Genomic DNA, 24,240 nt, shown 5'->3' with positions numbered 1-24,240 from the left:
ATAAATGGAAGCCAGTCCCTGCTCTCAAAGAACTCATATTCTAACTAGAGAAGACAACATATGTACACACATAGGAGAGTAAACCTACATAGTAGGTGAAAAGAACTAGAAGTCCTAAAGTTTTAGTTAAAGGGATATCTGTCCCACAAAAACAGCCTGCCACTATTGGAAAGGGGGAAATAGGTATACAGGTGAGAATGGAGAAGGGATTATAAGGATGGTGATTCAAAGTCCAGCTAGGCAGTCAAAAGGATAAAGGGTCATTGGTAGAAAGATTGTGAGAGTAGATGTCAGTTTTGGCTGGGAATTAAGTTAATAAAACTATTATTTGGAATGGGGTTTTAAAATATCTTCCCCCTCAGTTTCCTCCTCTAGGGAAAAAAAAAAGGTACAGAATTAAATGTTCTCCAAAGTCCCTTTCAAATCTAAATCCTTTGATCCTATAATTCACATTTTTTGCTAATGCAAACTAGCCTTTCCCTTAATTAGTCTTAATAAGGAAGGTTTTACTGTACTATCAAATTGGTACCTAGACCAAAATGCTGCTTACAAATAAATGCTTAAGAAAAAAAAATTTGAGGGGCTCTGAAATTAATTAAACTTCAACCTAAATTTCTAGTGACATTCAAACTTTATAAGAAAGCACTAGTGGGTTGCCAGTAAATTTGTTTTTTAACCATTTTCAAAGTTTTATAAAATTATGCCATGATTTTGTTGCACTAATTTGTTCTGAGAATTTTTATTTTACTATCAAAATTAATTATAAACATTAGGTATAATATAATCAAAGCTGAAATTTTAAAAATTAATTAAAATATTCTGATTTTAAAAGTATGTTCTTAACTATGATCACAAATGACCTGAAGCTATGGATGAACAGGCTAACTGAAAACTCAGTAATTCTTTCTGCACTGACAAGCCACTATCAATAAACCAGTAACCTTTTATTAGCCCTTACTATGTGCTATGTACTGTGCTGAGTGCTATACACAAAGGTTACACTCCTTAAGCAGTTTAATAAAGAACTAGCCCAAGGGGGCAGCTAGATGGTGCAGTGAGGAGACCACCGGCCCTGGAGTCAAGAAGACCTGAGTTCAAATCTGAACTCAGACACTTAACACTTCTAGCTGTGCGACCTTGGTCACTTAACTCCAACTTCCCTGCCTTCCTCCTTCCAAGGCTAGCCTATCTGAAATAACTTTCTTGGGAGAGCACAGCTTAAGTCAGTCAAACATTTATGTAGGAAATTTTATAACAGATCAAAAAAAAAAAAAACATTTAAGGGGCAGCCAGGTGGCTCAGCGAGTAAGAGCACCGGCTCCAGTGTCGGGATGACCTGGATCAAATCCGGGCTCAGATACTCAGCACCACACCCAGAAATAACTGGCCGTGTAACCTTGAGCAAGTTACTTAACCCCTATTGCTTTAAAAAAAAAAAAAAAAAAACATTTATATGTACACAAAGATGGTGAAAACAAGTGTATCTTAAAAACCAAATCTTATTTACATTAACTAAGGTGCTAAACAATTCAATACAAAAAAGGAACTAAATGGTCTCTATGCAGCTTTCTTTCCCACTATTTAGAATATTTCCATTTATACAGAACACAAAAAGAAGTTCATACATAAAACCATCTATCTACATTTCATACACCTGCTTTAAAAAATAGATACAATAAACCCCACAATTTGTTTTCAAAACTCCTTGAATACTCTTCTAAGCATTTAAAAAAAGTGTTTCACAACTGTCTTTTGGGGTCCTTTATTTTTTTTTTTTTGGCATCACTTGCTAACAACCTGTTCTCAAACCCTCAACCCTATCCTCCAATATAAAAACAAGAATAAGCAAAATTAAGCAAAATGAATTCATACAGTGGCCATATCCAAAACTTCATTTCTTTCTGCACCTTCAGACCATCACTTTATTGTCAGGAAATAAAATGCTTTATCACAAATCCACTGGAGACATGGCTGGTCAGAGCTCTTTAAGTCTTTCAAAGCAGTTTTTATGTCAACAAGGTTGACCTTGTATGAACTGTCCTCCCAGCTCTTTCTGCTTACTTCACTCTGCATCAGTTCAAGACACTATCCTTAATGTGTAAGTACTGACTATTGACTGCCTATAACACCCAGGCTATTTCTATATCTTCCAGGTAATATGGCAATATTATCATATCACTTTTTACTATTTGCATCTCAAAGTCTAAAACCTCTCATGACCACAAATACAAAAATAAAAAAGGTAAACAGCAAACCCAAATTTCTGGAACATATTAGACAAGTAAACAGCTTAATAGTCCTTTATTGTTATCCTAATTACTCCTCTCTAGAATATTTTCAACATCTTTATCAATATCATTGAGCAAAACTATTGAGCAAGTGACCTGCAGACTACTCTAGATTTGTTTCTTCTAGAAGAGAGTACAGTGAAACAATAATCTCCCTAGTCTTGGACAATATTATGCCCACTTTAATGCAGTCTAGGACCAAACTGGTTGTTTCTGGCATCCACATGACATTCTTTACTCTTTTATGGCACCTGCAGACTATCAAAGGTTATAAAGCCATACCTCCTTCCCCTCTGTTTTCTGTGAGGTTAAAATTTTTTCCCCCATATGACAATACTACCTAAACTACCTCACATCAATCAAACTACCAAAGGAGTATTTTATAGAACTGGAAAAAAATTAATAAATTCCATATGGAGGAAGAAAAGGTCAAGAATCTCAAGAGTAATAATTTTTAAAAAGCAGAAATGAAAGGAGAAGAAGGAAAGGGGTCTGTGAGGGATAACCTGCAGTGAAGTTTCTCCATTATAAACATCCTATTACATTCTTATTTCTTCTTTATACTTTCTAACTAAGTTCAGTATCATTTCCCCATATATATGGGGTCATCGTGTATTTCAAGGTAATGTAAGGGTATCAACACAACTGATTTGAATAACTATTGAGACCAAATTAGAGGCATTTTTAGTTTGGGGAAAGGAATGGCAGTGAGACAGATAAGCAAAGGGTTAAGTTTCTACAGAACTGCAAGAATTGCTGAAACAAGACTACTGATAAAAAGCACCAGACAGTAGCCTTGGGAAGACTTGAGGAAGTAGCCTTCGGAAGAAGTTGGATTCCAAGTTCCCAGAGAACTCCTAGATAATACTAAAAATGAAATAATGTAGAATAAAAAGGAGCTGGCAGCAGCAGGTGGATACAACCAATCAGAAAGCAGATAGTGGCCTTGGGACACTCAGGCCCAGATAAGGACATATCTAGGTTGGAATGAAATAATGCAGAATAAAAAGGAGCTGGCAGTAGCAGGTGTAGATGACCAATCAGGAAGCAGATAGCGGCCTTGGGACACTCAGGCCCAGATAAGGACATATCTAGGTTGGACTGGTAGGGGTTCAATATTCTGGGGTTATTACTGCGCTTGCTTAGAGAATCTCATATATTATGTATGTTATCTAACAAAATTAGAGCCTCATTAGTAATAATTATGGTAATGGGTTGAGATTTGCTTTGCACCAATTGGTTGATATTAGTAAGAAGATTGTGAGCTTGCCTTACCAGCCAATGGTAAGGTAGGTCACTTGGGAGGGTGGACAATTTCCATGTTAGGGCTATATAATCATGCTTTTGCCTTCTGTAAGGTACTTGTCCCTTCTGGCCCTTTCTTAGATTGGGGACGCCCTTTCTCACGAAATCATAACAAATTCCTTTTTGCTTCTACCTTGAGAAGTCTCTGAGTTTATTTTGCGTAAGCGGTCTTCTGACCCACACAGGTCTATTAATATCTGATCCTAAGTTGTACTACAAAAGCGGCAATCATTAAAATGATTTGGTACTGATTAAAAATAGAGCAATCAATCAGTGCAAGAGATCAGACACACACCACAGGGAAACAAATAAATATGATAGCATAGCATTCAATAAACCTAAAGACCTCAGTTACTACCGTGTTTCCCCGATAATAAGACACTGTCTTATTAATTTTTTTGGACAGAAAAACACCAGAGGGCTTATTTTCAGGGGAGGGCTTATTTTAATGAACATTGACAGCAATTTTAATAAACAGGTAAATGTGAACAAAAAAATGTACCTTTATTCAATAAGCAAATCACTGGGGAAGAACAGGATGACGCGCTCACTGCTGCAGCTCTGATTGGATGCAGCTCGGAGCATGGTGTGCGTTTCATGGGGGGGGGGGGACGGTGCATACAGAGGGTACCGTAATGTAGCGTGTAGCGCAGGGGATCACCTTCACGGCAGTAGCAGTCTCAATAGGGCTTATTTTCGGGGGAGGGCTTATTTTAGAGGAATCTTACACAGTAAGGAAGGCTTATTTTCAGGATAGGTCTTATTATCGGGGAAACACGGTAAGATACGGACTCACTATTTGACAAAACTGCCAATAAAACTGGACAAGAATCTGGCAGGAAAAAAAGTTTTAGACCATCACCTCATACCACACACCAAGAAAAGTGCCAAATGAAAATGATTTAGACACAAAAGGTCACATCATAAACAAATTGTAAAAAAAAAAATAACTTTCAAATCTGTGTAAAGGAGAATTCGTGACCAAATGAGGAAAAGAATCATAAAAGACAAATGAATAATTTTAAGTATACAAAATTTAAGCAACATTTAAAAAAAAAAAAAATCAATGGAATTAAGGTAAAAAGAGAAACAATTGGGAGAAAAATCTTTGTAGCAAGTTTCTCTCCTAAAGATCTCATTTCTAAGATATATAAGGAACTAATTCAAATTTATAATAATCCCCAATTGATAAATGATCAAAGAATATGAACAAGTAGTTCTCAAGGAAAGAAATCCAAGATAGCCATAAGTTATATGAAAAAAAAAAGTTCCAAATCACCAACTACTAGAGAAGTGTAAATTAAAATAACTCTGAGGTGCTACCTCAAACTCAACAGACTGGCAAAGATGATAAACAGGGAAGAAGTAAAAAAAATAGGGTCACAGGAAAAGAGGCACACTGACTCACTATTGGTGGAACTGTGAATTGATCCAACTTTTCTAGAAAGCAATTTGGAACCATTTACCACTGTGTACTCTTTGGGGAAGTGTGGAAATACTAGGCCTATATCCCAGAAAGTTCTAAGAAAGAAAAAACTCTTTTTGTGTGCAAAAAAATTGAGACAGCTCCTTTTGTAGAGACAAAGAACTGCAAACTAAACTACTAAGCTAAATATGGAATTTAAGTGTTACGTAATACTATTGTGCTTTAAGAATTGATGAAAGAGAGGTTTTTTTCAAAGAAATCTGTTAAGACTTGTATGAACTGACCAAGGGAGTAGAACATGGAGAAAGAACTTTATTATAACAATATCATAAAAATGAACAATTTTAAAAGACTTAAAGAACTCTGATAACACAAAAACCAACTATAATTCCAGAGAATACACAATGAAGAATACTAACCACTATGAGAGAATACAGTAAGGGACTAATATGCAAAGTGAGACACACTTTTGGACATAGCCAATATAGAAATTTGTTTGGCTAGACTATGCATATTTATTACAAGGCTGTTTCTCTGCCTCCATACTCCCTACCCCTACTTTTCTGTGGAGGAGAAAAACTAAATGTCTAGTCACTGAAAAAAAAGAACATAAGAAATGCCATACCAAAATATCCATTAAATCACAGAGGAAAAGGTCAAGATATCTTGCTTGTACTTAGTGATTGAAGCAAACTATAATCTGCAACTGTGGTTGAGATTAGGTAGCTCTCTGGAGGAAACTTTTCCAATAACTCATCCTACAATATTATTTATTTGCAGACAACTGTTTTTAAAAAGAGGTTTTCTTACATTTTGCTCACAGAAGCAACATGTACAAGGATAAACAAAGTAAATGGGGAGAGGGAAATTAAGAACTATGGAAAGCAGAAAAGATCTTTGGTAGGGAATATTTGAATTGTTCCTTGGCTTAAGTTAAAAATTCAAAGAAGCAAGGGGTGGCTAGGTGGCGCAATGAGTAAAGCACCAGCCTGGAATCAGGAGGACCAAAGTTTGGTTCTGGTCTCAGACACTTAACACACACACACACAAACAACTAGCCGTGTAACCTTGGTCAAGTTACTTAATCCCAATTGCCCTCCAAAAGGCAAAAAAAAATTTTTTTCAAAGAAGCAGGATTAAAGGAAAGTGCCTTTCAAATATTAGGGGGAAGCTTATTCAAAGGCAGAGAAATGAGAGTGGGAAAGTTGTACAGAAAAAACAGAAAAGAGGCATTTGTCTGAATAGAGTATTTGTAGGCAACAAAAAGAGCTACTAAAGCTTCTTTACATAGTCTATTTTAAGAATATCAATTTGGCAGCTGAATAGAGGACAGATTGCAGAAGAGAGACTGAGGGGCAGGGAAACCAATTAGAAAGCTACTGCAATGGTCCAGATAACAGATGATGAGTCACAGAAGAGTGGTGGTCATATGAAAAAAGGGGACACATATATGTGAGAGATATCAAAGTACAACAAATAAAACTTGGAAACTGACTGGATATGTGGGGCAAGGGAGAGTTAGGAGACAAATTACTTCAAGATTATAAACCTGAGTATATATGGTAGAAGGATGAGATAAAGGGGGCAAGGGAGATGCTGTGATATAGCAATAACTGGTAATACTAGGCAATTTTGAAAAACTTAGGAAAGTCTTTTTAGCAAGACTTGAAAGACTGCTCAACACAATTCCAGGGGACTCAGGATGAAATATGCTTTCTACTTCCCAATATAGTTGATAGAGTCAGAATGCAAAAAGAGGTTTTGTTTTTTTGAAAGAAGAGGGGAACATAGCTTATGTGTGAATTTGTTTTGCTTAATGATATATACATGTATAGATACAAATATATTGCTTTCTCAATCGGGGATGTGGGAAGTAGAAGAGAGAATTCAGAGCTGAAAATAAAACTGAATTTTAAAATACAAATGAGTGTTCTTTGGATATGATGAATGAGAGGCCTATGCAAACATCTAGGTGGAGATGCCCAGAAGGCAACTGGTGACGCAGGACTGAAATTCAGGAGAAGAGGTAGGTCCAGTAGATCGAAGAGTCATTTGCAGAGAGATAATAACTGAACCCATAGAAAATGATGTATTTACCAAGGAATAAAGGAAAGAGAAAGAACAGGCCAAGGGATAGAGTACCACGGTATTTCAACGTAAAGGAAAAGAAACACAGATGACAATACAGCAAAAAGGACCGAAAAATAACAGCGATATGGATAAAAAGAGAACCAAGCTAAGAGCAGATCCGTGAAACCCCAGAGGAGAGACTGTCCATGAGGAGCAGGTTGTTAACCACCAACAAAAGGCCACAGGCTTTGGCCATTATTCAATTGCTGGTAACCTTCGAGAGAGAGAAATTGTTTTTCGAGAGAGGGATTGTATGGGATTGAGAAATGAATGTGAGAATAGTAAGAGGAAGGAATGAGAGTTTTTTCTTAATAATTAAGGTGAAGGTTGGTTGGGGAGGGAGAGACCTCAAACCTCACCTGGGCCTATTAGTCCAGTCCATGGGCACAATGCAAGGCTAACTGTTAAGGGTCCTCCCTAAGTGTATTTAAGCAGTCATGGATACCATACTGCTTCTTTTCTATTTCTCAGAATTGCTAGTCAAGGTACCAACCCTCACCACCTTCCCCAGTAGGGACCTGTATGAATTACAAAAGTGTCAGTGTGCCTGACTCATTGGTGAGTTTTCACATCCCGCTTCATATTCCCCTTCTGTCCTAGCCTCACAAGAGATAGATATCTTCAAGGAGGTTACACTAGGCAAAGGGTTGTTTGACTCTTCATGACTCCATGGACACATCAGGCCCTTCTTTCCTCCACTATCTCCTGAAGTCGGTCCAAGCTCATGTTCACTGCTTCCATGACACTATCTCATCCTCTGCCATCCCCTTCTCCTTTTGCCTTCAATCTTTCCCAACATCAGGGTCTTTTCCAGTAAATCGTGTCTTCTCATTACGTGGCAATTCAGCTTCAGTATTTGTCCTTCCAATGAGTTGTCTGTATTAACTAATCATTCTATAGTTGGTCAGGCTATGAAACTTTTAAGTGTTCACAGTTAAAAATAGGTGGATTGAATAGTATGGTTAGAATGAACAATACATTTTAAGAGGTAGGGGGCTTAGGTAAACCTAGCTTTAACATGCCCCTTTAACTTAGCATTGGCATTTGGAGAAAAGTGTTGACCATAAGGAAGTATCTTCTAGACCAGGGCTTCTTAAATGTTTTTTACTCAAGACCCCTTCAGTGCTTCTTAAACTGTGGGTCTCGACCCCACATGTATCATGACCCAATCTATAATGCTCAACAACTTTGTTTACAATGCAATGATATGCCTTCAATAACCTGTTTTTAAAAAATTAAAAAAAGACTCAGCAGGCTTTTTTCCTTGTTTTTGATGGCTTGGAGGCCACCGTCCTCTTCATAGCTAAGATTCTGCTTCCATCCTTTTCCCATTCTGACAGTCATTTATCTAAAAATAACCAAACCTCAACTGAGACATTGTAAAAATGAAAAGTTTCCCCATTTTTAGACACGTCACTCCAATAAAGCTGGGCGAAAAAAAGGTACTACGAGCATGTCATCACTTAGCTTTAACAGTTGTTTTTGTTCGCAAAAGTGCATTAACTTGTATTTGTCTTTAATGAAATTCATCTGTCTAATTAAAATTCCATTAATTCAGAATTCATGAAAACCAAGGTAGTAAAGTTTCCCTCTGCACCATGAAATATGGTTTCAGAAGGCTTTCAATCTATTTGAGAAACCATTTTCCAGAAAAGTAGTAGGAATCGTTTTGTGAAATGTTAACTGTCAAGGACTCATTCATTCTTTAAAATAGGTAAAGTATGACTGCTTGTACAGATTCATAGTAAGAGGCAGAAGGGGAAAATATTCAAGTCCTATCCTTTTTTTTAAAGATGCGAAGCATGGGACTTGTTGAGATCCAAATGATTCGTCCAAGTTCATACTGTGGGGCAAATTAAGATTTAGAACCTAGGTCACCTAGTCTCCTAAAATCCATTGCTCATTCTAACCATACTTTCTTTTCTTTCTTTCTTTCTTTTTTTTTTTGCTTTTTGGATGAGGGAAGGCAGGGCAACTGTGGTTAAGTGATTTGCCCAAGGTCACATGGCTAATAAGTGTGTCAAGTGTCTGAGCCCAGATTTGAACTCAGGTCCTTCTGATTCTAGGGCCAGTGCTCTATTCAGTGCACTACCTTGCCACCCCAACCATACCTTTCAATCTACTTTAACTGTAAAAACATAAAAGTTTCATAGTCTGACCAAGTAGCTAGAGTGATCAATTACTAATGCACAGTCCATGTATTACAGTCAAATCCATACAATATGAAGGGATGCAGGGAAAAAATTCCCTAGTATATTAGGTGGACACTCTCTTAAGAGCAGTTATGTGAGGAACAGGCAACAGTAAAAGGAAATTAGATCATAGCTCAAAGTACAGTATAAATTAAAGGCATATAACTACATTTCCTTTTAATCTATAACTCACTTCCTTTAATTCATGACATGCTGAATCTAAGATAATAAAATTCAATAGAAAAAAAATGTGTAGTCTTACATAGGTTAAAAAAAAACAACTTCATAAATATAAGATGGATAAGGAATGGTTGGCATTTTATCTGACAAAGATTGTGGGAAAGGAGTAAGTAATGAACAGTCAAGTTCAATGAGCCAGGAGCATGTTATAGCAAACAAAAAAATCTAATGTGATCTTAGGCTGCCTTGAGAGGCAGAGTTTCTAGGCCAGCAAGACTGTGCTAACAGACTATGTTCAGAATATTGCATTCAGTTCTGGGTTCCAGTTTAGGAAAGATAATTAGCTGGGGAGTGCTGAGGAGGACAACTGAGATGGTGGTCTCAAGTTCCTGTCAAATGAGGATCAGCCGGGAAGATTTTTACCCTAGAAAAAATGACCCAGAAAGACAGGACAACTGTCTTTAAATACGTAAAAAGCTGTCATGTGTAAAGAGGAAGCAGGTTTGTTATGATTGGCTCCCAAAAAGCAAAAACAGGAACAATGGAAATAAGTTACAGAGGCAAATTTAGGTTTGATGTCAGAACTTTGTAACACCTAGAACTGTCCAAAAGTGGAACTGGTTGCCTCAGGAGGTAGTAGCTTTTCTCTCATTGGAGGTTTTCAAGCAGAAGTTGGATGACCATTTGTCAGGTAGGTTACACAGCAGGAATTCCTTTGGGAGCACAGGTTATACTGGATGGCAATGAGGTCCTTTCCAGCTCTAAGTCTATGGTTCAAGTATAAGACCATGTATCAACTGAACAATAGCTAAACTAAATGTGATACACATGAATAGATATAAAGGAATATTAGTATCATAAGAAATGATGAAAGTGAAGAATTCAGAGGCATGGAAAGGCTTAGATGGACTGATGCACAGTGAAGTAAACAGAATGAGGAAAATAACATACACCATGCCTGTTAACAGTATAAAAGGAAAGAACAAAAAGAAAATGAACACTATGTAACTGTGATGAGAAGTTTGCCCAGGAAAAAAGATAAGAAAATGCACCTTCCTCCCTTCTTTGCAAAGGTGAAGTTTAGGGGCCTACAGGTATGAACACTGAATATATTGTCAGACTCGAGTTTCTATGTTAAGTTTTGCTAAACTGCTTTCCTTCATTCTTTTATTATTTACTGAAAGGATTTCAGTGGGGAGGAGGGGACAAGGATACACACACACATATATATATGTATATTCAGAAATTTATGTAATATGTAAATATATCAATAAAAAGTTATTTAGAATTCTATTTAGCCCAAAAGTGCTAAGAATAATGTCAAGTTAAATTAACCCAAAGAAGGGAAAATATTTGGCATTTATATATCATGCTATGAAATATTCTTGCCAAGAATTCTGTGACAATCTTCTGAAACCAAAATCTTAAATTAAAAAAAAATAGTCTAGTTGGGAAAAAATACTTCCTTAGTCATTTAACTATTTAACAAAAAAGCATACCTGAATATAGCTGGATTACAAACATGCTTTGGATCCAATGCTTCTCCCTGTATGAACTCGTAGCACAGCCCATTATTGAATGTACAGTAGAGTTGTGGTGCACAGCCATGAGCCTGCAGCACTCGAAAACTCTTCACTTCTTCATCTCGGTCAACTAACAATTCTGTTTTATTGCCATAAATTCTCACCAGTACCACATCCTCCATTGTGTTGCCCACGTAACAGCCAATGAGTTTATTTGTGATCCCATCTGTAAAAAGCTGCAAGGTAAGACAAAATTAGTATTATTATTTTTAATACACATACCATTAAGGGTAGGATGGAGGCTACAAATGAAAAATGCAAAGAAATTAACACAAATTTGAAGGGAAAAATTAATTTTAAAATATTCTCAATCCAGTAGAAGAAAAACACTTTTTTTTTTATGAGCAATTGGGGTTAAGTAATTTGCTCAAGGTTACACGGCCAGTTATCTCTGGGTGTGGTGCTAAGTGTCGGAGCCCAGATTCGATCCCCAGGTCATCCTGACACTGCAGCCGGTGTTCTTACTCGCTGAGCCACCTAGCTGCCCCTGAAGAAAAACACTTTAAAGAATATAGCTTTAGGGCTATACTCTGTCACCTGGTACAAACTCATTTTTGAGATGAAGAAACAGGCCCAAAGAGGAGAAGCACCATACCTAAGGGCACACAAGCTAGAGTGCAAAGCCATAATTTGAATCCAGGTCTTCTGACTCCAAATTCAGTTCATTTCCATTTCACCATACTATTTTATTTGGGGATAATTTTGTCTACCATATTTAAAGTATTAGCGTCTATATTTAAATAAAAGAAAGGTTTAAAGTTTATCAAGAATTTATCTCTGCCTTATAAATTCCCTCACTTTCTTCCTGCAGCTCAAGCACCATCTTCTACATGAAACCTCTCCTAATTCTACCATCTGTTAGTACCCTCCCTCCAAACTACCTTTTATATAGTTATTCATTTTATATTTATATACGTACTCCTCTCCCTCTCATTAGAATATAAATTTGCAAATGAGAATTACTTCATTATTGCACTTATATCCCAAATGCATATATCTGTGCACATAAATGGTGCTTAATAAATAATTACTGATTGATTGACTGAAGAGAGTTACGAGAATGTGTAGATATATATGATGTGGAGCTAACAATTATCAGCTACAAAGTACTGATGACTAATAATGCTGTCTGAAAGAATATGACTGAAAGAAATATTATACACATATATTTCTTTTGATCATATTTTTTCATATATGTGGGTGTGTGCATGGGTGTATCTTTTGTTATAGCAACAGTAAAAAATATAACAACCAGGGGCAGTCAGGTAGCATAGCAAGTAAGAGCACTAGCTCCAGTGTCAGGATAACCTGGGGATCGAATCCCGGGCTCAGACACTTAGCACCCACCCAGAAACACCTGGCCGTGTAACCTTGAGCAAGTTACTTAACCCGAATTGCTTAGGGGCAGCCAGGTGGCTCAGCGAGTAAGAGCTCCAGTGTCAGGATGACCTGGGGATCAAATCTGGGCTCAGATACTTAGCACCACACCCAGAAGTAACTGGCCATGTAACTTTGAGCAAGTTACTTAACTCCGATTGCTTTAAAAAATATATATATATAACAACCTTTATAATATAAGGGTATTATATACACACAGCAGGTGTTTCAAGTGTTAGTGCAGTTTTAAGTTACTAAATATTAAAACTGCACTAAGATTTTTGGGACACCCTTTACATACATGTACACATTTGTACAAATTTACCATTAACAGATTAAATATACAGTAACTTACATTGTTTACTGAGGAAATTTCTATAGGTTTAGTAAGGAAAACAGATCTGATCTTCCTATCCTCCACCTCACCACAATGAAATAAAAGGCAGAATGTGGAAACTTTGCCCATAAACAAAGTGAAATACTGACAATGTTCCATGACTTTGTCTTTCCATAAAATGTTTCAACAATTTGTGCCCCCATCAAAATAGGTAAATAAATTCTGCAGCTAATATATGTAAGCAAAATTACTTTAAAACACTATTAAAATAAAATGTTTTGTGGCGGCATTTATAGTACTTTATCTAATGGGGCCAGATTCAAGACTATTGAAAGAACTAATTCCCAGGAAACATATATGCATATATATGCATGTATATCTCAAAGCAAAAGTCACTTCAAAACAAATTAGTTTACAACATTTCTGATCAGACAAAATGCTTTCTTGTCAGTAAAAACTACTTAAATAAATTCAAGGACAAATGTCAACAGTATTCTTCTATCATAAGTAAGTTAATTTTTCACTCTAAGTAATAAGTCCCTAGTTTTAAGCAATAAGAAATACAATATAGGAGGCAGCTAGCTGGTGCAGTGAATAGAGCTCCGACCCTGGAGTCAGGAGGACCTAAGTTCAAATCCAGCCTCAGACACTTAACACAAAGAAATATTGATCGTGTGACCTTGGGCAAGTCACTTAACCCCAACTGTCCTACCTTACCCCCTCCAAAAATGCAACAACAACAAATAAATTAATAAAAGAAATACAATATAAAGCCATTCTTCCAATCAGAACTAACTTAAAGTTAATTCTGTGTGAACATTATTAAAGTCTGTTAAACTTTAATCCTCAGAATCCCTGAGTTAATGAATTTAGTTATTCAGGACCTTAATCTTCTAACAACTTGTTTAAAAATTAACAACTTTAAAAATATAAGGTCAATAATTTACTGGTTTTTAACATTTTTATGTTAGGCCATCAGCAGGTAAAGAAAATACAGATAAAAATCCAAAAGATTCCAAGCTAAGGAGGTTAACATAATTTTCCCCCTCAAAAATGTGCTTGATCAAAGTGCCAATGAAAAATTAATAACTAAATGGAATTAAAAACCAAAAAGTAAATGAATGGATGTATGGAAAAACATTTATTAAAGTACCTACTGTGTAACCAAGGACTGTATTAATTGCAGGGAATACAAATACCAAAGCATGGTAGTACCTGTTCTCAAGGAGTTTACTAAATTTTAATAGGGCAACAACACTAGCAGGGGAGTTAGGGAATAGTTTAGGAAGTCACTGGGATAGTGCATGACTTAAGTTACCCTCAGCTGACTGACATGTACTGACTTGATTCAGATTGCAGAACCAAAAAGGGGGAGGGGGGTAGCAGGAGGGCAGGAGCATCAATATCAGTAGGGTGGATAAGCAAGAAGGTAGCCAGGATGGCAGAAGGTCAAACATGGCTGTGACCACCTAAATCAAATATTCCAATACAATTGGTTTCTTTATATTCCCACGTATTTTATTTTATACATTTAAAAACATTACTCGAGAAGCATCCAAAAGGCTTCACACCAGACTGTCAAAGGGGTACATGATAATACTTTCACTCATCAAGCCCAAACATCAGCAGAGGTTTGAAATCAACTTTACAAGCAAGAGAAAAACATGAAAGAAAATTAAAGTGTTTTCAGCTATTGTCCCTTAAACTCAAACCACTAGTTTTTTTTGTAAGTCCCCATCTTTAGTAGTTAGTCTACAAGGGGCTCATTGTTAGATCCCCCCACTTAGGATGAATAAAACCACCTTATTGAACAAAACCACCCATAAACTTTGCATTTTATTTTCCCACAGGTTATACTTATACTGGAAAAAAAAAGTATTTCATGTAGAAAAATCCTGCTTTAGTGAAAATTCCCACGGCAGTGACAGAAGACAACTCTGACAGTGGTTTTTAAAAATTTACAAACTTTGGGTACAAGAATCACACTGAACTAAAATATCTCAGGTCATAAAACTGTGATGTAAGTTAACATCCCGTGATTTAAAAAATATTGAGTACATTTTTAAAATTTATATGTTTAACAACCCATTATTTAGTTTTCTATATTCTGAGGTTATTTGCAATATCATTACAATCCTCTAAGACATTCCTGGTGGTCTGTGATTCTTAGACATGGGAATCAATAAACTTGCACATAACTATTTGTTCACTCAATTCAACATTTACTGAGTATCCCAGGCAAAAGAAGCAGAGGATTCAAAGTCATACTCTGAATCTAGGTGGCACAGTAGAAACTGTGACCCAGCAAAGTGAAATAGCTTTTCTAAAGGCAAAGTTAGTGACAGGTCTGTGAACAGGCTTAAGGCCCAATGCAGTACACTTTCTACTATACCTCTTTGGATTCTCCTAAATGTATGTAAGAAACAATGGGTTATATATCAAAATGGGCCAAAATAATACAGAAACTTTATTGAAAGGTTGGACTTAAATCGAGCTTTAAGTATGAAAATTTGGAGAGGCTGAGATAAAGGAAAAGCCAATTCCCACCAATAAGGAAAAAAAGCATACTAATCTGAGGAAAGGATAAAGGTGTTCCAGATATAGGAAGGAAACTGTCTTGAAAAAAGCAAAAGTTCATAATGGAGAACAATGGAAGATGAAAGTAATTCAAGGGGAATTTAATTCCAAGATGAATTCTGAAGAGTATGAATTTATTTGCATAAGCAATTTAAATTTGGTAGTCAACCTAACTTTTCTGATTTGCTTCAATAGGGTCCTCTATCGACAATCATAGGGGTGGGGGCAGGATCCTACAAATGTGAAAAACCACAAATAACTCTAGACCCCACCCTAAACTTTTACTTTTAATGATTCTGATAATAATAATTATTATTATTATTAATTTAGCATTTAACCGAAGGAAGTTTATTTAACAACTAGATGAAAAGCATAATGAGCAACGGTACAGCACTGGTTCAAGCAGGTACAGCTTTTCTCCCCTCTGGATTTAAACTCGGTGGTTCATCTGGTCAGAGGGAGTGTTGATTTACTGAGCTGTGGGAAGTCCATCTAATCTGAGGAGGCCCCACTTCTCATGTACTGGCCTTAGTAGCCATGAAGCTAAGTCAATATTTCAAACCTCAGTCCCTGTAGCAATTAAGTCTTTTTTTTTTTCTTTCAAAAAAATTTTTTGTTATTATTATTTATTTTTAGTTTTCAACATTCATTTCCACAAGATTGAGTTCCAAATTTTTTCCCCATCTCTCCCCTATCCCGCCAACCCAAGATGGTAAGCATACTAATTATCCCTTCCCCTAGCCTGCCCTCTCTTCTATTCCCCCACTCCTCCCCTTACCCCCTTAACACTCACTTTCTCCTAAGGCAAGATGAATTTCTATACCCCATCGCCTGTATATCTTATTTCTCAGTTGCAAGGAAAACAATTTTTTTTAACATTTGCTTTTAAAACTTTTAAGTTCCAGATTCTCTCCCTTCTTCCCTCTTCCCCCTCCCCCTCCACTAAGACAAGCAATTCAATATGTTATACATGTGTAGTTACACAAAACATTTCCATAGTAGTTATATTGTGAAAGACTAACTATATTTCCCTCCATCCTATCCTGTCCCCAATTTATTCTATTTTCTCCTTTGATCCTGTCCCTTTTCAAGTGTTTGCTTCTAACTATCCCCTCCCCCAACCTGCCCTCTCTTCTATCATCCACCCCTCTTATGGTCTTCCCCCCCATTTTCACATAGGGTAAGATACCCAATTGAGTGTGTATATTATTCCCTCCTCAGCCAAATCCAGTGACAGTAAGGTTGACTCATTCCTTTTTACCTCCCTGCTCTTCCCCTCCACTTCAACTGCTTTCTCTTGCCTCTTTTATATGAGATAATTTACCTATTCTATCTCCTTTTCTATCTTGCAATATATTCCTCTCAATTTTTTATACATCATCTCTTCATATTCAACTCAACCTCTGCCCTCTGTACATATATATACATACATATATATGCAGTTATACATACATATACACATATCCATACATATATATGTATACACATACGTGTGTACATATTCCCTTCAAGTATCCCTAATACTGAGAAGTCTCATAAGTTACAAATATCATCTTTCCATGTAGGAATATAAACAGTTCAACTTTAATAAATTCCTTATGATTTCTCTTTCCTGGTTAGCTTTTCATGTTTCTCTTTGATTCTTGTATTTCAAAGTCAAATTTTCTGTTCAGCTCTAGTCTTTTCATCAAGAATGCTTAAAAGTCCTCTATTTCATTGAATATCCATATTTTCCCCAAGTATTACACTCAGTTTTGCTGGGTAGATGATTCTTGGTTTTAATCCTCTGACCTCTGGAATATCATATTCCAAGGCTTCCAATTCCTTAATGCAGAAGCTGATAAATCTTATGTTATCCTGATTGTGTTTCTACAATATTCGAATTGTTTCTTCCTGACTGTAATATTTTTCTCCTTGACCTGGGAACTCTGGAATTTGGCTATAATATTTCTAGGAGTTTTCTTTTTGGGATCTTTTTCAAGAGATGATTGGTGGACTCTTTCAATTTCTATTTTACCCTCTAAATATTGGGGCAGTTTTCCTTCATAATTTCTTAAAAGATGATGTCTAGGCTTTTTTCTTTATCATGGCTTTGAGGTAGTCCAATAATTTTAAAATTCTCTCTCCCGGATCTATTTTCCAGGTCAGTTGATTTTCTGATGAGATATTTCACACTGTCTTCTATTTTTTCATTCTTTTGGATCTGTTCTATAATACCTCATATTTATTTCTTATAAAGTCATTAGCTTCCATTTGCTTCTATCTAATTATGAAGGAATTATTTTCTAAAGTGAGCTTTTGGACCATCTTTTCCATCTGGCTAATCTGCTTTTTAAGGCATTCTTCTCTTCACGGGCTTTTTTGGGTCTCTTCTGCCTCTTGATTTAGCTGATTTTTTAAGGGGTTATTTTCTTCAGTATTTTTGGGGGTCTCCTTTAGCAAGATATTGACTCATTTTTTCATGATTTTCTTGTATCACTCTCATTTCTCTTTCCAATTTTTCCTCTACTTCTCTTACTTGATTTTCAAAAGCCTTTTTGAGTTCCTCTATGGCCTGAGACTAATTCTTATTTTTCTTGGAGGCTTTTGATGCAGGAGTTTTGATTTTGTTGTCTTCTTCTGGTCCTGTGTTTTGATCTTCTTTGTCACCAAAGAAAAATTCTATAGTCTATAATTTTTTTCCCCTCTGTTTGCAACTTTCCCAACCAATTACTTGACTTTGCCAAAGTAGGACTCTGCTTCCAGAGTGTCAATTGCTTTGTCCTAAATTTCTGGGGTTTACGTAGCTGTTATCAAGAGTTATTTCTGGGCACCTGTGAATTTTCAGTTCTTCTAAGGTGATATGATCAAAGGATAAGTGTTTACTTGTCCCACTGTTTGTTCTCTAGTCTGCTGAGTGACCCACAGGCACTCTTTTCTGCCTCAGAACTGTGAAGAGCATTCCCTCTCCACAGCTGCCACAAGCTCTGCCACCCCAGTGTTCCTTCCAGGACCACCACCCAAGACTGAGCCTCAGATCCAAACAGGGCAAAGCAAGAACAATTGTCCTCTTATCAGCCACTTCATCCCCCCACCATCTGTGGGCCTAGAACTCCAGAAGCAGCCGCTGCTGCTGCTGCCGCCACCACCACCACCTCTGCTGCCCTGGTGCTGGACTGCTCTTCTCTCACCCAGGTCCAATAGTTTCCCCACTGACCTTTCATTGTGGGTTAAGAAGTCTGGAACTCACCACAGCTGCCAGTGATTCAATCCCCTGAGGCCTGCTCCACCTGATCTGTGCCAGTGTGGCCCTCACAGGACTATGCTCCATTCTCAGCCCTGTGCATTACACCCTTCCTGTTGGCCTGTCAGGCTGTCTTCAGCTGGAGATGTTTCACTCTGTCATTTTGTGGGTTATGTAGCTCTAAAATTTGTTTAGAGTCATTTTTGACATGTATTTGGAGGGGTCTGAGGGCTCTGTTCATAACTATTTAACACAAAAAACAAGTAAAACAACAAACCTGCACCTATAAGAGAAGCTGCAGTTTTTATGCATGAGAAATTCATATCTTGCACACTATGCAGTCTTTGCCACAAGTGCTTCACAGAAATCCTTCTACAAAAAAGCATAAGATGCACAGATCACAGTGACTGAGTTGGAATGGTAGAGAGAAAAAAAGGAGTTCTCAAAGAATGAGTAGTCAGTAGTCCTGACTTTAGTGCATTTTATTTATGACTTAGTACTTTTTTTTGTTTTCTATACATATACAATGTCTGTGATTTTCAAAGTACACTGCAATCTCAAAAAATTCCCATTTAATTATCAATGGCCAATCCATGAATAGCCAATAGGAATGTGAAACCTGTGAATATTGAGGATAACTATATTTACCTTTTGAAAGGTAGAAATGATGAGAGGAATTGGTCTGAAAATTTCAAGATTTTTCCCCACAAAAGAGATAAAATAGCACCTTAGGAAGAACAAAGTGCAGGTAAACATAGAAATTCCATTCTGCCCCCAAAGAGTAATGTCAAATGGTCACTTGCCAAAAAAGAATTCATAAAAGATCTTTTAAAAGACTTAAAAAATCAAATGATAGAGATGAAGGAAAAAAACTAAAAAAAAAAAAAATTAGAATCCAAGAAAAACAAGAAGATTATGAAAGGAAAGTCATCCAGATTAGAAAAGGAGATCCAGAATCTTAAGAAAATGACACCTTGAAAATTAGAATTGGGAGAGAGAAATCATAAGAGATCAAGAAATAATTAAACAAAATATCAAAGAAAAAATAGAAGAGAAAGTGAAACATAAGAAAAACAAAAGATCTGGAGAATAGATCAAGAAGAGAAAACAAAAATAATCAGACTAACTGAAAGCTATGATCAAAAAAAGAATCTTGATAAAATACAAGAAATAATTAAAGAAAATTGCCCTGAAGCATAAGAACAAGGGTATAAAGTAAAAATAGAAAAAAATTCATAGATCACCACTTAAAAGAGATGCTATGAGGAAAACTCATAGGAATATTGTAGTCAAATTCCGAAATCCCCAACTCAAGAATAAAATATTAAAAGCAACAAGAATTAAAACAATTTAAATATGACGGTGCCACAATTTGAATCACATAAGACCTAGCACAGGAGACATTAAAGGACCTCAGGTCTTGGAACACTATATATTGAGCAAAAGAACTAGGGTTCTGGATGAAAATATACCTACCCAGCAAAGATAAGCATAATTCTGAATGGAAAAAAAAAAATGGACATCTGACTGTCAGACTTTCAAACCTTGTTTTAAAAAAAAAACTAAAGAATGAAAAGAGGGGGGCGGAGCCAAGATGGCGGAGTAGAAGCACGACCCTCCTGCAGCTCCGGCTTCCACCCTCCCCAATCCATGTAAAAAGGGGACTCTAAACAAACTTTGGAGCTGCAGAACCCACAAAATGACACAGAGAAGCTAACCTCCCGCTGAGAACAGCCCGGCAGGCCGGCAGCGCAGCGCTCTGGGAGCCAAGCCCAGCCCCACTCCAAGGCTTTAGCCCCAGGGCGGGCCTGACCAGCAGCCAGCCAGAGGGACTCCAGATCAGCAGCAGCTGTGGCCATTTCCAGATTTATCAACACATAGATGCGAAGGACAAGGTGAGAGGCCAGTTCATTCTGGACTTTGGGACCCAGGAAGTGGGAGTGCGTGGCTTTTACCCCCGGGGCGAGAAACCACTGAGACGCCAGCACAGCCTGCCAGCGCCACATGGCGGCTTCAGCTCCTGGCCTGCAGAGTGTAGGGGGACCAAGCACCAGTCTGAGGGGTCATCGCTCTTGCTTTAACCTGCTTGGATCTGGATTGCAGTCTAGGGTGGAGGTCCTGGGGTGTGTGTCCAGCTTGCCAGAGCATGTGGAGACCTCAGAGAGGGCACCCATCTAATACCTCAGGCAGCTGAGAAAACCCCAGCGTTTGGGACGAAAACTCCCCTGTCTGGTGGCAGAGTCCTACTGTGGCAAAAAGCCCAAAAGTCAAATCATTGAGTGGCAAAATGAGCAGGCAAAGGAAACAAAGCAGACAGAAGATTCCAACATTACACTCCTATTTTGGGGATAAGAAGGAGCAAGGCATAAAAATCAGTGAAGTCAGAACTCCTGCACCAAAAGCTTCAAAGGAAAATACAAGCTGGTTACAGGCCATAGAGGACCTTAAGAAGCAGATAAGAGAAGTGGAGGAAAAATTGGGAAGAGAAATGAGAACAATGCAAGAAAATTATGAAATGAGAGTCAACAGCCTGACTGAAGAAAATAATACCTTAAAAAAACAGACTGACTCAAATGGCAAAGGAGGCTCAGAAAGGCAATGAGGAGAAGAATGCCTTAAAAAGTCGAATTTGCCAGATGGAAAAAGAATCTCAAAAGCTCACTGAGGAGAATCATTGCTTCAGAATTAGATTGGAGCAAATGGAAGCTAATGACTTTATGAGAAATCAAGATGCTGTTAAACAGATCCAAACAAATGAAAGAATAGAAGGCAATGTGAAATATCTCATGGGAAAAACCACTGACCTGGAAAATAGATCCAGGAGAGATAATTTAAAAATTATTGGACTGCCTGAGAGCCATGACCAAAGTAAGAGCCTGGAAAGCATCCTCCAGGAAGTTCTCAAAGAAAACTGCCCTGATGTTTTAGAACGAGAGGTCAAAATAGAAGTTGAAAGAATCCACCGATCACCTTCTGAAAAAGATCCCAAAAAGAAAACTCCTAGGAATATTATAGCCAGGTTCCAGAATTCCCAGATTAAGGAGAGAATTTACAAGCAGCCAGGAAGAAACAATTTGAATATTGTGGAAACACAATCAGGATAACCCAGGATCTGGCAGCTGCTACACTGAGGGATCGAAGGGCCTGGAATGTGATATTCCGGAGGTCAAGGGAGCTGGGATTAAAACCAAGAGTCACCTACCCAGCAAAACTGAGTATCCTGTTTCAGGGGAAAATATGGTCATTCAGTGGAATACAGGACTTTCAAGCATTCTTGCTGAAAAAACCAGAGCTGAATAGAAAATTTGACATTCAGATACAAGAAGCAAGAGAAGCATGAGAAGGTAAACAGGGAAAAGAAATCATAAGGAACTTATCAAAGTTGAACTATTTTTTTTTTAAGCAATTGGGGTTGAGTGGCTTGCTCGGGGTTGCACGGCCAGTTGTTGTTTCTGGGTGTGGTGCTGGGTGTCTGGGCCCGGATTTGATCCAGGTCGTCCCGGCACTGAGGCCGGTGCTCTTGCTTGCTGAGCCACTTGGCCAAAGTTGAACTATTAACATTCCTACATGGAAAAACAATAATTGTAACTTATGAAACTTTTCTCAGTAGTTGAAGGGATTAGAAATATATATATTATATATATATATGTCTTTATATGAGGGTATGCAGGCATATGAATACATATGTGAATGTGTATATATATGTTTACAGGTATACATAGATAGAGGGCACGGGACCAATTTAACAGGAAGGGATGATACTTAAAAGGTGAAATTAAGAGGTGAGAGGGATATAATGAGAGGAGATGGGGAGAGACAGAGTGGGGCAAACTATCTCATACAGAAGAGGCAAGGGAAAATGGTTACAATGGAGGAGAAGAATAGGAAGGCAAAAGGGAATGGGTCAACCTTATTCCTATTGAATCTGGCTTGAGGAGGGAGGGAAATACACACTAAATAGGGGATCTCACCCTCCAGGAGAATAGGGGGGAAGGGGATGAGTGGGGGGATGATGGAAGGGAAGGCAGGCTGGGGGGTAGGGAAGTTGGAAGCACCCACTTTTGAAAAGGGACAGGATCAAAGTAAAGAATAGAACAAGTGGGATGTGGGATAGGAGGGAGGGAAATATAGTCAGTCTTTTACAATATATCTGCTATGTTATTGTTTTGCATTAGCCACACATTTACAACCTATACTGAACTGCTTATCTTCCCAGTAAGGGTGGGTGATAAGGGAGGAAGGGAATGAATCTGGAATTCAAAGTTTTAAAATCAAATGTTTAAATATATATATACTATTATCAATATTGTTTTACATATAATTGGGAAATATAGAGATCCACCATGCCCTACTGGAAAAGTTGAAACGGGTATGGGAGAAAATATGGGAGAGAGCAGATCAGAGGTGGGGATATCCTGTGGGACTGCTGTTTTGGGGGGATGGGTGGGTGAAAAACAGGGAGAAAATTTGTAACTCAAAATCTGGCGGAAACGAACGATGTAAATCAGAAGTTAATAAAGCATTAAAAAAAAAAACTAAAAACTTTAAATAGATTTGACATACAGAGCCAAAAGAAAAATAAGGAACATACCAAAGACTGATAACAAGAGATTCAATAAGGATCTTATATATATGTAAAATGTAAAACGTTATGTCTAAGATTCTTATTAGTAACTGGGTAGCTCACAAGAAAGGTTGGGCCAAGCTGCGGCCAGGCAGCACGGAGAGTAAGAGCACCAGCCCCAGAGTTGGGATGACCTGGGACTGAATCCAGACTCTGATACTTAGCACCACACCCAGAAATAACTGGCTGTGTAACCTTGAGCAAGTTACTTAACCCCAATTGCTTTAAAAAAAAAAAAAAGAAAGAAAGAAAGAAAAGTTGGGCCAAACTTGGGTATGATATGAATTTTAAAAGTAAAACAATGTAGTAACAGCTAAAAAGAGTAATTATTTTATATAAATTAGGTGCAAGAGGAAGAATCAATACAGAGGAATTAGATGGGGAGGAAGGTTAGTAGTTCTGGTAACCTGCTTTCATTGGGAATGGGTTTAAGAGGGAACAATAAATATATATGTTTAGAAGAGTATAAAAGTCTTCAAAATTCAAAAGAAATAAAATAAGAAGAGGATAGATAGGAAGAGGGCAGAGAATATAGGAGGGATCTTCAGAGGGGAGAGTAAGGGAATAAGTAAAAGGGGGCTACAGAATGGTGTTTAGATCAATGGGAATGGGAGGATAAGGGGATAAGGAAGGGATCTCTAGAGGCGAAGATGGGGGAATAGAGTACAGGGGACTATAGAAGGGTGTTTAGATGTATGGGAATTGGAGGATAGGGGAGGAATCCTTGGAAGAGGGCTGGCAAGTAACAGGAGAGGGCAAGGTAGGGGGTAGAAGTAGAGAAGGCAGGAGGGATAGGAAACAAGAGATATACATAAAACAAAGATTAGGAGTAGAATGTCTTTGAGAAAGTATATGTCTATTTATGTATCGATGTCTATGTGTGCGTATATATCTCTAGCTATATAGAGAAATCTATCTGTGCTTAATTATAACCTAAAAAGGGGGGGGGGGAAGTGGGGGAAAAAAGAATAAAGTAAAAAAGTGCACAGCAGAGAACA

At 37.5% G+C, this 24,240-nt stretch overlaps 1 protein-coding gene across 1 annotated transcript in view; it reads right to left on the bottom strand.

Moving 5' to 3' along the window:
- Positions 1-24,240, bottom strand: part of LOC138176103 (ethanolamine kinase 1) — a 76,931-nt gene that overhangs the window by 35,506 nt on the left and 17,185 nt on the right. The window contains exon 2 of the mRNA XM_069106849.1: positions 11,021-11,280. Coding sequence (XP_068962950.1) covers positions 11,021-11,280 — 260 coding nt within the window. The remainder of the gene's footprint in view (positions 1-11,020; positions 11,281-24,240) is intronic.

This window comes from Petaurus breviceps, unplaced genomic scaffold, assembly GCF_028583685.1.
Source record: "Petaurus breviceps papuanus isolate PSGF00001 unplaced genomic scaffold, PetGlider_PUasm1.0 81, whole genome shotgun sequence".
NCBI lineage: Eukaryota > Metazoa > Chordata > Mammalia > Diprotodontia > Petauridae > Petaurus > Petaurus breviceps.
The sequence above is the reverse complement of the archived record's forward strand: the minus strand, read 5'-3'. Positions and strand labels throughout refer to the sequence as shown.